A 14,346-nucleotide genomic window follows, 5' to 3' on the forward strand; every position below is an offset into this window, starting at 1 on the left:
TTTTTTTGCACAACAAAATCAACCTTTAAGCGAGGAGTAGGCGTTGGCCCAACGGCATCGCACGGGTTTTTTTTCGTATCCGCATTTTTTTTTATTGGATGTTTCAACATTTAATTATTAGAGAAATGTTTTAAAATGAAACTACGAGTGGCCGGATGTGATTATCGGAAGTGGATAAACGACCTTTTGATTTTGAATCAATTGCTGCGTTAAGTTCGCTCTTCTTTTTTTTTTTTTATCTGGGATTTTAAACTTGTTTGCTTATTCATCCCGTAAATTTAGCCGTTTCACGTTAGCATTTTTTTTCTTTTTGGGTGTTGTTTTCTGTATGTTTTTTGTTTTTTCTCGTATTTTTTTTTGTTTTTTCTCGTATTTTTTTTGTTTTTATTTTGTTTTTTTTTGTTTTGTTTTTTTTTTTTGAGAAGTAAAGAGAAAAGATAGAACATAACTAAAGGGAAGATCTTGTGCTTTTTTCAAGATTTATGTGGAAAGGAAAGAGAAAGATAGTGGATAACAAACATTGATTCATATTTCAAAGAAGAGTTTGGATTTGTTGAGGAAAGAAATAAGTTTTTTCTCTTCATGGGGACAGTTGGAGAGTATTTGTCGTAAACTGGGGGATAGGTCGCAGGACTGTCTTAGAGGAAGGTATTGGAGGCAGGAGGTGAGGATGTGTTTGACGGTAATTGGGGAATGACAGGATGGACATAGCGGGGGTTCGTCTTTGGTGAATATGTGAGCGTGTGTTAGTCGGGTGTGCCCGATACGGAGCCTGGTGAGGGCTCTTCTTTCAGGTTGGCTGGGTCTATCGGTCCATTTTTCGGTGGTGTTCTTTACTTCGCGCAATTTGGCGTGTAAGGAGTTGGACCATTTTGTATTCCAGGCATCTCTAATCGTCTTATGGATGAGTAGAGTACCATCAGATTGCGGAATTTCCATCGAGGGGGAGGGAAGCCCTGCACCAACAGAAGCTAGACGATCGGCCACCTCATTACCCTCAATGCCGACATGACCCGGCACCCAGCAAATTGCGATGTTTTTCCGTGGAGCTATCTCAGAGATGGTGTGGACCCATGGATGTATAACATTACCGGCAGCCAACGCCGCCAGAACGCTGGCCGAGTCTGAGAAAATGACGGACCCTGGGTTTGACATTTGTATTGCGTCTAGTATGGCGTAGGCTTCGGCGCTGTAAACAGAGCAGTATTTAGGAAGAGACAGGCTTCGATCAGGGATACTGCTGTGGTGTATACCACATCCGACATTACCATTAATGGTCTTAGAGCCGTCGGTGTAAATGCGTGTCAGTTCTTGATATTTCTCTTCCACCAGTTGACGGAAGTAGGGCAAGACAATGGCTTGGGGGTTAGCCAGCTTTGATTTTATGTTTCAGGGATAGATCAATGTTAGGTGTAGGGTCGTTCCAAAATTTGATTTTCAGCCCTTCTCTTGAGCAGATGGGTGGGAGGGTAATTCCCGTAAGTTCCATGAGTTGTGAGTTGGTTCTTAAGACCAATGGAGAGTCTGGGGGACATTGATAGGAGAGAGAACGAATAGCTTTGGAAGAAAGGTGTTTAGCGACAAGAAATTTAAAAGGAAGTTGCCCACTTTCGGCCATTAGAGAGTCGATAGGACTGGTACAAAAGGCGGCACAAATTGTGCGGATACAGTCGTTATAAAGGGGCTCCAGCCTTTTGATGACTTCGTCTGTTGCCATGCTGGTGAACCCTAGGCCGTAGAGGATAGTGGGGATAAGCCAGCCGTGGAGAAATCGGAAGAGGGAGTCTCGATGGGCAAAACTGGTCTTGTTGGTTAGAATGCGGAGAATATTGAGTTTGTTAATGGCGTTTTTCCTTGTTTGATTCATGTGACACTTAAAGTTTAGACGATCGTCGACCCATACTCCTAGGATGCGGGTGGAGTGCACCAATGGGATGGTTTGATTAAGCATTGTTAATGGGGGAATTTTTTTGAGTTTTCTTCTATTTGGGCCAAAGTGAAGGAGGGATGACTTGGAGGGAGAAAACTGAAACCCGACGGTCGGGGCCCATTCGGCAACAGAGTTTACGGCCGATTGCAGTCTTCTACGAGCCATTCTGGCAAAGGGAGAGGTGGAGATTAGGAGTATGTCGTCAGCGTACACTAATGTTTCGATGTTATTGGGGGTAGCATCAAAGAGCGAGTTAATTGCAATTAGAAAAAGAGTGGGAGCGATGACAGAGCCTTGAGGCACTCCTCCGAGGATTGGTTTGATGATTGAGCGAGCTCCGTTTATGAGCACTTGAATGGATCGGTTAGTGAGAAATTCTTTAATATATTGGAGTATCCTACCTCCCAGGTCCCATTTGACCAGTTGGTTAATTATCGCCGATCTATCGACCCTGTCGAAGGCTTTCGACAGGTCGAGCGAGAGGCATTCGACGTGTTGATGTTGATTTAGGTTGGTTGATAGGATAGATTCAAGTTGTTCAAAGTAGTCGTCAGTAGACCTCCCGGTCCGAAAAGCAAACTGTCTGGAGTCTAGAAGTTTTCGTTTTTCCAGGATGGCTTGCATACGTCGGTTTACCATCCTTTCCAGGATTTTCCCGGGGCAATCAAGGATGGTGATTGGGCGATAGTTATCGATCAGGTGTAGGTTTTGCTTCGGTTTGGGTATGGGTATTACTAATCCAGTCTTCCAGCTGTCGGGGAGTTTGCCTTCAGACCAAATCTGGTTTAGGATGTTGAGGAAGCATTTTTTGCCAAGAAGTGATAGGTTTTTTAATAAAGGGTATCCTATTTCGTCTGGGCCGGCGGATAGGCCCTTCACTTTTCTGAGAGATGACTCCAGTTCGTCGAGGGTAAAAGGGCTATTGTAGTCGGAGTTGATGTGGCTGGGTGTGGAAGGGAAGTCGGGTAAGGGAGTATTGGATGAGGCTGAGACTGAGGAAAAGAGATCGCAAAAGGAATTGGCTAGGGTAGAAGGATCATTTGTGTACTTGTTGTTGAGGAGAATATGGTAGGGGTTTTTACGGGAGTCCCCGCTGAGGGTCTTGATTTTGGCCCAAAGTACGTTTATTTGTTTGTTTATTTGTGTAAAAACATCAACGGACCACATGTTGATCCTAATGATAACTTAATAAAATAATGAGTTAAAAACTAGTTAAATCTACAAAGTTCTCGAAACCATTAAAATTTTTCTTCGGAAAGTAGTCCTTGAAGCGTCGAAGTCGAAGTACTCGGCGAAGCGGTTGAAAGTTCTCAAAATCCCAATAAGAGCGCTGTGGGCTCCGTAGTTATTCAGCCGGATGGGAACATAGAGCTGTAGATTTTGATTCCTTAATCCTCGGGGTCGCACACTGAGAGGAATAGCCTCCAGCAGCATGGGAGCGTCAATCCTCGACGCAAGGAGATCCGCTACGACTAGAGCACGTGCAGCGTTACGACGAATTTGAAGCGTGTCTAAATCAATTAGGCGGCAACGGTTTTCGTAACTGGGTAAACGAAACGGATCTAACCAGTTCAAGTGTCGCAGGGCATAACGTATGAAACGCCGCTGGATAGCCTCTATTCGTTTAGCTCCGTTCTGGTAAAATGGGCACCAAACTGCAGATGCATATTCAAGCGTTGAGCGAACTATGCTGCAATACAAACTTTTTAGGCAGTACACATCTTTAAACTTCTTTGTTACGCGAAATAAAAAGCCAAGACTTCTAGACGCTTTATCGACGATGTAATTCGTATGAGTCTTAAACTCCAGCCGGTGGTCTAGGATAACGCCCAGATCGTTGATGTGGTCCACCCGGGCGATGATTTCGTTCCCAAGAGTGTACTCTGCGTGAAGAGGGTTCCGCTTGCGAGAAAAAGAAATGACCGCACATTTGCTGTGGTTCAGAGGCAAGCAGTTGGTGTCACACCAGTGAGCGAAGGTGTTGAACTGCCTCTGCAAGAGATCGATATCGTCTTGGTCATTGATGATGTGGAAAAGTTTAAGGTCGTCGGCATACGCAAGTTTTGGGCCGTCCAATAGAGTGAGAACATCGTTAAAATAAATGACAAAAATTATCGGTCCCAAGTGGCTTCCCTGGGGCACACCTGAACAAGCAGAGAATTGTGTTGAAAAGTAATTTCCAGTTTGCACAGATAACCTTCGTCCCGTTAAATAGCTTCGAAACCAGTCCAGTAGGGAACCACAGAATCCTAAGCGTTCGAGTTTAGCAATAGCAATATCGTGATTTACTTTATCGAAAGCAGCAGACAGATCAGTATAGATGGCGTCGGTTTGTGACTTCATGGTGAAGCTATCTTGCACGAACGATGTAAAAGTCAGCAAATTTGTTGTCGTGGATCGTTTCGGCAGAAATCCGTGCTGATCATTGGAAATGTATTGTTTTGTGGACGAGAAAATCGGATCCAGAACAACCAATTCGAACAGTTTGGCTATCGAACAAAGAGCGTTGGAGGGGGTATTTGGGTGTACTTCTTCGGTAAACTGCTGCCAGCTTGCGATTTTGGCTTCATTAACTGCTCGCTTTGACCAGGACCGAGCGATCTTGTACTCAGCGAGAGCAGTTTCTTTTCGAGGGTCATCGTTGGGGATGCGTTTAAGGGTACGAAGTCTTTTTCGCCGTAATTTGATGGCTTCTCTAACCTCAGGAGTCCACCAGGGGACGGCGGTTTTCCCGGGTATACCACTAGTGCGAGGGATGTGTTTTTCGGCGGATTTTAAAATTATAGTGGAAAAGGTGGGAATGCAAGCAGGGTTATGAGTGGACAGGAGACTGTCAACATCAAGTTGATATCCAAGCCAGTCGGCATTATCGTACTTCCATCGGGGCCTAGCGGTGTTTTGCGGAGAAGGATGTTGGATTTTTATTAAGATGGGAAAATGGTCGCTACCATAGCAGTCGTCGAGGACATTCCAACAAAACTTAGGACCAAGCTCCCATGAGACCATCGTGAGGTCCAGGGCGGACATGTTTCCTGTGGAAGGGTCTAGACGGGTGGGTTGAGAGTTGTTCAGGATGGTTAAGTTGTGGGCTATGGCGAGATTTTCAAGATAAGATTCCTTTCTGGATGTGTGCGAGCTGCCCCAAGATAGTGAGTGAGCATTTGGGTCTGACATGATGATATATGGTGTTGGAATTTGTGGAAGAAGGTCGTCAATTTTTTCGGTGAAATCTGAGTAGGAAGTTTGAGGTGGGATGTAAAGAGAGACAGCAGTTATGTTGAACGGGTAGTGTAGCTTGGCACAGACAACATTCATTGTGGAGTTGATATTTATCAGATCGTAGGGGATTCCATTTTTAATAGCAAGGCCAGCGCCTTGTCGGGAGCTTGTGTTGCTGGTGGTGTGCAATTGATAGCCCTTAATGAGATTTTGCGGTATTACGGAGTTACAGAGAATGTCCTGAATGGACAAGACTAGCGGGGAGAATTTCTTCAATAGTAATTGGATGTCAGGAAGTCTGCACGTTAATCCTCGTGTGTTCCATTGAACGGCAAAGTTCAATGATTTCTTGGGGGCAGGAGATTTTTTGGGGCTCTTACTAGTATTTAGATGTTATGTTGCAGTTGTTTGTAAATATTTGAGATATTGAGTTGGGGGTTGAGTGAGCCATTGTTAGGGGTAAAGGGGTTTGATTTTCGAAGGTAAGAATTTCCCAAAAATTGAATTAAGATGACTTACCAGTTGTGTTGGGTGGAAGGCTATTGGAATTACCTGGTATGGCTGGCTTATTCTTCTTTGTTGTCGTTACCTGGTTGGGTGGGCTTTCGATGGAACTATTTTGGCGGCTTCGTTTTGGGGTGGACGTGTTGCTTGGAGTGCGGATTATTGTCATCTGACGATCGGAGTCGCAGCTGGAGTCGTCGGAGTCTTCTTGAGTGGTTGTGGAGTCGCCAACGAGAGTAGATTGGTTGAGGTTCTCCTTGAGCTGGTTCAGTTGTTCCAATAGTTGAGAAACTTGGGCTTCCAGTTGACGGATCCGCTGATCTTTTTGGGTTTCGGCTTGGATTCGTTCGGTGGCCTCCTTTCGGTGCTGTAGTCTGCTTCTGTACACCTTAGTGGCCTCGCCTTGGGAAATTCCCAAGTCAACCTTAAGGCGGACAATGGCTTGCTCCTCCTTGAAGATGGGACAGTTCCGGTTTATGGATGAATGGGGTCCTTGGAAGTTGACACAGTGCGGTTCGTTGGGGCAATCCTTGTGAACTTCGGAGTCACCACAGTCGGAGTCACCACAGTTTTTTCGCCGGATTTTTTTAGAAAACGATACACTTTCGTAACGCCCTGATCGGCAAGGAAACTTTGCAGATCGTCGTTACTTAATCCCGCAGCATCTTCACATGACACCACGCACTGGCAAAGGTTAAGAGTCGGGTGGTGGTCGATGGTGATCGGAGTGCCGTCGATCAGTCGATCCAGTTTGAGCAGCTTGTTGATTTGAGCGGGGTTCCTAACTTTAAGGAGATAACTCTCCCCTCGGTCAGTAGGATTCCCTCCGTCAATTTTTCCGACGTATTTTTCGACAGACGTCGATATGATGAAGGAGTTTTTGGGAAGTTTTTGGTGGCCGGATGGTTTCATTCGGAGAAATTGCATATCGCCAAACTCTCCAAACGGGTCCATCCATGAAGGAACAGTTCTCATATTTCGATTTCCTGGCGGGTTAAGTGCCCCGCCCCACACTGGGGGAGTTTCCCCCATCTCGGAGTGAGAAAACACTGGTTGCGATGTTTCGCTGAATAAACACCACACTGGCACTGGAAACTCGCGTGGAAAGGATGTCCGTGATCGAGAATACACGAGAACGCAAATGAGAAAAAACTACACTTAACGCAGAGCGGATGGAAAAAACGTCCGATCGGTAACGCGGTCGAATGCGAACTCAAGTTCGCTCTCCCGCAAGAAAAGTGAAATTTATATGCTCGAAAATTAAGTCCCTGTACTTGGGAAATCTGTTAGTTTGAAGAAAATGTATTGTGATCGAAATTGCTGCTGATTTAACGATAAGCGTTTGTTGCAAGGGTTTATTTACTGTTTGGGAGCTAAGAAAAGAAAAACATTAAATAATAAAAAACTAGTGTAGTCATTGAGATTTTTGAATAACTGTTTCATGCTGGGGTGGAGAAGTCAATTTCCAAACCGGTTGTTTTCTATAACGATAGCTATGAATTCATGGCATGCTTGAAGAGCCAGAAATATTTCTTTGTTTTCTAGGTGGACGGCCGAAAATCTTCTAAAGTCCTACGATTGCTTCAAGCTTTTCAACCTAAAAGCTGAGCAATATCCGGGCAAATTTGGTCAAAACCCAGCAATTTTTCAACAAAAAAAAAATTAAACAATTTTTATTTTATCGAAACGCATCAGCGAAGTTTTAGTCATACTTTAGGCTTCGAAAAAAAAAATTATCACTTGGATACAATTTGCTCAAAGAGAGTGTCTGTATTCTTTATTATTAAATGTATTTATTCTTTCAATCGATATGAAACGTGATTATCAAATGAATTAATATTAAATAGCTTAACTTTATTATTGAGGATTTGTGGAGGGATTTGACAGCTCATGGAACGATCGGAAAATTGATATACCTACAAGGGATTGTGAAATTAAGCCAGTCGGAGTATCTCGGAAAATTTTGAATCGTGAAAAGGATACTTGAGTTCCTAATTTGTTTCGAACTGTTGGAAAAAAGGAAGGAGTGTCAAACCTGTCCCAAGCCAGTGGTAACGGACCCCTTGGAGGTTGGTTGTTGATGAGTTAGCATGAACAATATTTGAATGTGTGATCGAAACTTCCTGTACCGACTCGGGTGAAAAAACCTTTCAGTCACTTGTGAGTTTTTCATACATACCTTCATACACACATACAACAAAATCAACCTTTAAGCCTTGCGATTTTTCGATTAAAGATTTTGAGTTCTGATACCGACGAAAAAGCATTTCTAAGAGCTTTGTCTAACCTTGGCAAAAAAGTTAGTCCGTTTATTGAGTAAATTTAATCGATTTAGAAATATTTTTTCTTCCATATATTTAAGGAGAACACATTTTTGACTTGTTGGTCTCTTTTTAAATTAAAGAAAACGATCTATCAGAAATCAATTCCTCAGTTTCGATTTTTCAGCTGGCAGGATGATTTTTCGGATTTATCTTTTTCTGAACATCGCAAAATCCTTTACTGATCTTTGTCCTTCTTTTTGTGACTAGAGAACCTCCTCTTAACAACTAGGGAGTCGTTCTTCTCCTTAACTAGCAACTATGCACTTAGGAGTTTTACGCTACTACTCAAAGGCGCCATACTCCGTGGACATTTCCCATTCGTGAATTACGGTAAGCGATTCCCAAGCGAAGAAAACTCCCATAAAACGGATGCGAACCAGCATACTCGGACTCATAATTGATCTGAAGTACGTTCCATGCAGATCAAAATTTAAGTTCTTATTGATATTTCCAAGTTCCAAAACAGGTCTAATTGACCTTCTATTCAGCTTCCAGGGGCCTTTTAATTCAGCTTCCAAAAATTGTAAAATGAGAAAAAAATTCTCTCTCTATCTCAATTGCACCTTACGCATCAGTTCATATCACCTTCTCTTGATTGTTTACGATGTTCAGTTCATAGTGCCGCTATGATTTCAAGCGCCGTATTCCAAACTCGATCAATTACGGCAAACAAATAGCCAGCCAGTCAGGAAGAAAGCTCCTCAATGCACTTTTTGTGACTTCGTGAATCCCGTTTTGTGTACTTTTGTGCACTTTTTATGACTCTGATTTCTTAATTTACATATAAATCATCTTTGAAAGTTGTTCAAGTTCATTAATGAGTACATACAGTTCACTAATGGAAATTGGACAAAACAAGTCCATGCAACGTATATATAAATTACTTTTGCATCTTTCAAGTTCGTTAATGAGTACATATGGTCCGCTCAAGGGAATTGGGCAGATGTTTCTCTTTGTCAGCCAATATGTAACTTTCAAAGCCTTCATTTAAGTAAATGCGTGACTTTTGGTTGCTTGGATTACCACTTCTGGCAACGTTGCTTATCACTCGATTTGTCTACTGGATTTTACGATACGATTTGTCTACTGAATATACTGGATGTGAGATACTAGAAAATGTGACTCAGAGCCGGATCCAAAGGACAGCGAGGGAGCAAGACCTTAAGAAAAGAGACCGTGTCTGCACTATTTCACCCTGGATTCAGTTGAACAGTGATAATTTCGTCGCTCACTCGGACGTAGGCCTGTTTATATAATTAGATTTGCGTACGACTCTTCCCACTGAGGAACTGGATGTGCCTGGCTCACAACAAAAACGAAACGGTGCTTTCCTTACGGTTGGAGCGACAATGTTGAGGCATCATCTACGGAGTAGTGTACATCGTGAGTACGCCAAATGTGTAGATATAAAAATTTTACTTTCGGAAAGTATCCGAAACATGACGTTTCCTACGATTGAGTTGCTTAAGATGGCTTTTTTGGGTCTTCAGTAATTACCTTGTTCTTTAGTTTTTTATGCATAAAGTACAAGGTAATTATCCCGACAATTACCCTTCTTTCATTGAAGCTTTAGTTGATGATTTTCTTAGAAGACCACTCTCTCTTAGAGGTGATTGGGTTTCCCCGACGTTTTGGTTGGCTTGAAATTATTACGAAAGTCAGGGCCAGATCCAAGCCGACTTATCCGCACCCAAATGGTACTAAGATCATCCACGGTCGAAGCTTCCCTAAAAATTTACCAAGTTATAACCGGCAGCCACCCGCCTAACCACTGATCGGTTGTGGCAATTTACAGTAGAGTCAGTAGTGGAGTGACCTTCTGCTCGATAGATCTTCTGCTTCCTAGTGTCTACCAAATTCGTAATTCAGTATCTTCGTCAAAAGGTAGGGAGAGGGTTTTTCATGGCCGGACAACATCAAGGTTTCAGGCATGTTACCTCTCAGGTCCCCGAGCAGTTGGATTCCAAGGCACGGCGAGCCACCGCGTCTCCCCAGTAAGCTACTCTGGGTCCATGGGTGCAATTGGTCGACTCTAGATACTATTTACCCCTACGCCATAAAGTCCACCTGGGGCCTCTGGCCGTGACTCCCATCCAGACCTGCAACGAAGGCTGTATCCGTTATGGGAGACCAAGTCCGCGCTTCTGCGCTCATCGGCTTACTCGGTTTCAAGTCAAAACTCCAACTTATATACCCTGCCTCTTGTTACAGTTAAAGACTAAGGACCTCTCCTTTGACTGCTTGAGGTACGGTCTTTACTCGTAACTCGAGGCTCGCCACGACTATCGTGCGCTCCGCCTCTGTTCGAGGCCACTGCAAGAGACCAATGACCTCTCCTCTAACGACTTGAGGTCTTGGCTCCGCTTGGTTTGGCTCGAGTCCCTCTCCTCTTTGACCGTCCGTGTGTCGATCGAGAGAAGCTTATCCTGGACAGGCGCCTGTCACAGCACAGGAAATAACTCGGATGATTCCCGGCGAAGACGTGGAGTCATTATATCAGAGAGTATTCCGTGGCTCTTCTCTCTACGAGTTCGACTGCGAAGAAGTCGAATCCCTGCTGCGTCTGTCGCAGAAGGCGTGTTCTACTCGGATACTCCGTGACGGTAACGGTGGAGATATACCACGCACGCAACGTACCAAGCAGCTCGACATACGAAGAAGGTAAAGACTTGTCTTATTTACTGCTAGGTTCGGACGCACACTACTGAGATGCTCCCCGGCGGAAAGGTTACCCTACACCGGTCGCTGAGTGGTGCTGATTCCAAATCCTCTGCAGGGCAGTCATGATCCGGTGGAACCCATCGCTGACCATGCGCCAAGTATTGGCATCCTCACACATCCTCCACACAATGTTGTTAGCTGTCGTGTCGAGTCCACAGGCGGCAAGCATGTTGATGCGTTCCACTTCGAACCTCGGACAGTTGAACACTACGTGCTCTGATGTCTCAACTGTTTCACCGCAGATTGGGCAAAATGTTGAGGCAACATGTCCAAAGCGATGGTGGTACTGCATAAAGCATCCGTGACCAGTCAAGAACCGTGTCATGCAGAAATCCTCCTCTCTATGTTTCCGATCCATCCAAAATCCCACGTTAGGGATCACGCGATGGGTCCGTCGGCCATGTTCCAAGCTGTCCCACTGGTACTGCCAATTGGACATCGATGCCTCTCTGACATGTTTCCGCACATCGGACATGTGCCTGTACTCGTAGAAGAAGATATCTTTCTCTAGCAAGACCGATATGAGCATGACCCCACCACAACATCAGCAGCTACCGAGGACACTGTTCGGTATGCGCTGATAACTCGCAGGTTCATCAACCGCTGCACGCAGCAGAGCTTCTGAGGATTACACTGCCTGCTCAAGGTTGCCGGTCCGTAACGCAAAATGAACGAGATCACGCTCACCAGGACCCTCTTTCTGATGCAGCGGATCGCTGAGTTGTTCAACATGACCCGAGAGAGGGTTACTGTCGTCATTGCCGCTATTTTGTAGGCGGTGTCGACGTGGGCCGTAAAACTCAGATGATCGTCGATCATCACCTCCAAGTAGAGCAACCAACTTTCCATCTTCTCGATCGCTACTGTGAGGCCAACCTTAACGTTGCTTGCGGTATACCACATCATGGCTTAAAACTATATCTAAGATATTCTTATTTAACTATTAGCTTCAATGATCAACTTTCTCCAAGATTGCAAGTCATTTTGACTTTTGATTTCCCCTCGTTCCAGGACTACCCCAAACCGAGGCCGTGCAGATCCGGTGCACCCACCGGGATGATTTCCTGTACGCAGTTCCGTCCTCCGGGTGTTCAACGTACTATCGCTGCTATCATCGTCAACCGATACGATACAAATGTGGCGACGGAGCGTATTTCGAATATCGTCAGCAGAAGTGTGTTAGAAATGAAGGTTGGCTATACCGATGATTTTGAAGCAAAGAAATTGGACCAATATTCACGATTTTTTTCGTTTTATTTTAGGAACCTGTTACGATCTGTTGTGTACCGGAAAAACGGATGGGGTTTATGCCGACACTACTCAAGCGTGTCGCCGATTTTACGAGTGTAGCGGAGGCAATTTGGTGAAGGTTGACAACTGTCCACTGGGGACCTTGTTTGATGGAATCGAATGCGCGCCGCGGCAGGAAGTGACCTGTGCTAGTCCGGTGGATGAAGCTATTGGCACTCCCATTCCAAGCGATGATCGTTGTTATGGCAGAGGCGATGGATTCCACGTGCTAGAGGATGATCAATGCCAGAAAGTGCTAGTGTGTGAGGATAGCAGTGTTGTTGAAGTGTTGGAATGTCCAGAGGGATACGCGTATGATGAGCGGATGAAGCGCTGTATTTTCTCAAGTGGATTGGGTTTACCGGGTTGCGCAAGTAATACGATGGATGAAAGTGATGATATATGTGCAGCATTACCAGAAGGTTTATACTTGGACCCGCTATCTAAAAACTGTAAAAGTTATGTGAAATGCAAGGACGGGCGAAAGATGGCGAGAATGGACTGTTCAAAAGGAACCGTTTTCAATGGAGCTCAGTGTGTTCCCGAGTTTTTGTACCACTGTCCGCGAATGGCACTTCCGGGAGATATTTGTGATAAAAAGAACGATGGACTGTATAATGATCCCAGGAAAGGATGTTCTTATTTCGTGAAGTGTGAAAACTTTAAAACAGTGGACAGTTTTTCCTGTCCGAGTGGGTTCATTTTTGATCCGGTTCAAAATGTGTGTACAGAGGATCCGGGTAGTGACTTTTGTCAAGAAGTGGGATATTCCAACGATTGCAGTCTTCGTTCGGCTGGTTTTTACCAGGATTTCTCGGATCAATCGAAGTGTTCTAACTTTTTCTATTGCTTCAACGGATTCAAAACTATTCTGCGATGCCCTGCAAATCAGGTTTTTGATGGAGAAAATTGTGTGCAATCATCGTCTTACTCGTGTCCGTCTGAAAACTCTGATTCGTGTGCCAATAAGGCGAATGGATTCTATCGAGACTTCAGTGGGAGTTGTCGGTCTTACTTCCATTGCTCAGAAGGCAGCAAAACTTCCTACCTCTGCAAACCAGGGCAAGTTTTCATCGGTGGTCAATGCTCCGATCGTCAGGAAGATACCGTATGTGAAGATGACATTATGTGTTCCGGGAAATCCGACGGATATCAGCAAGATCTTCAGAGTGCCTGTCGGAGTTATTACTACTGTCAAGGAGGCGAAAGGCTACAAACGCTCACTTGTCGAGGAAGCAAAATTTATAACGGTCACAGTTGCGTTTCTCAAGATGTTTATAAATGTCCAGTAGGGAGTGCGGCCTCTAATCCCTATCTCAATTGTCTACCCCGGAAATGTAATCCCAGTTGTTCCAAGAGTGGCTTTCAAACCGACTACGACAGTGGTTGCCAGAATTATTTCTTCTGCATCGATACTAAAAAGACACTGCTCTCTTGCTCGAGCAATTACATTTTTAATGGAGAAATTTGCGTGCCAACCAGTATGTACAACTGTCCGAAGTACTGCGATGATACGGTTGAATGCAGCTAGTTTAGAATTACCTACCTCAAGCTGTACCTTTTTCGTTCAGAAGCAGGAAACACAACAAAGAGAGAAAGATTTCATACCTGCGTTTTTATCCTTGGAGGGAAAACCATAGAGTGGCGACAGCTTATTTTCAAATCAAGGCCATAAATGCTAAGTAAATGAGGCGTTCCAGCTAGATTTAGTGTGAATTATTTATTTAGTGATTCTTCGGAGGAGATTTCCCCTGGTTTATCCAGAAATCACCTCCAGAAAATGCGGTAACCCAACTAATGGGATCTGTCTGTGTCTGTTTGTCTCACCTAATGGGTACCCTATTAGGCATACATGTAATGACGATTTTTGCGTCAAACACTCACTTACTCACTGTTTCATTCGCAAACGACTGTATTTATTATTCTTCCATTTACATCTTACGTCAATGCATTTATTATAGTTATAAAAAATCTAGTTATTATGAGTTATATTCAGAAGCATACAAATAATGTGGGGCCATTCATGGACAAGGGAAATTTATATTTATTATTCTAAGTCGCTTCTTAAACATTACATACTCCTCTAGAACAATTTGCAGTTTTGCAAACTATTATTATCCTTTAAACAATACCCATAACTGAACTATGTCATGTTAACTGAATAAATAAAATTTTAAGTTAAGTTTTTAGCAAAAAAACTGACAGCATTTGAAATAAAGTCCATTTATTGCTATAAATTATTCTCAATGTCATATATCACATCACCAATGGGATTAAGTCAAAACAAAAATTCAAGGGAGCGACGAAAATAAAAATAACAAAAATACAAAAAATTACAAAAATGACAAAAATTACAGA

General features: G+C 43.8%; 1 protein-coding gene across 1 annotated transcript in view; it reads left to right on the plus strand.

The window, feature by feature from the left end:
* LOC129746227 (uncharacterized) overlaps positions 1 to 14,115 on the plus strand; it is a 34,930-nt gene extending 20,815 nt beyond the window's left edge. The window contains exons 3-4 of the mRNA XM_055739787.1: positions 11,710 to 11,889; positions 11,961 to 14,115. Coding sequence (XP_055595762.1) covers positions 11,710 to 11,889; positions 11,961 to 13,519 — 1,739 coding nt within the window. The 3' untranslated portion in view covers positions 13,520 to 14,115. The remainder of the gene's footprint in view (positions 1 to 11,709; positions 11,890 to 11,960) is intronic.
* The last annotated feature ends 231 nt before the right edge of the window (positions 14,116 to 14,346 follow it).

The sequence above is a fragment of the Uranotaenia lowii genome, chromosome 2, assembly GCF_029784155.1.
Source record: "Uranotaenia lowii strain MFRU-FL chromosome 2, ASM2978415v1, whole genome shotgun sequence".
Lineage (NCBI taxonomy): Eukaryota > Metazoa > Arthropoda > Insecta > Diptera > Culicidae > Uranotaenia > Uranotaenia lowii.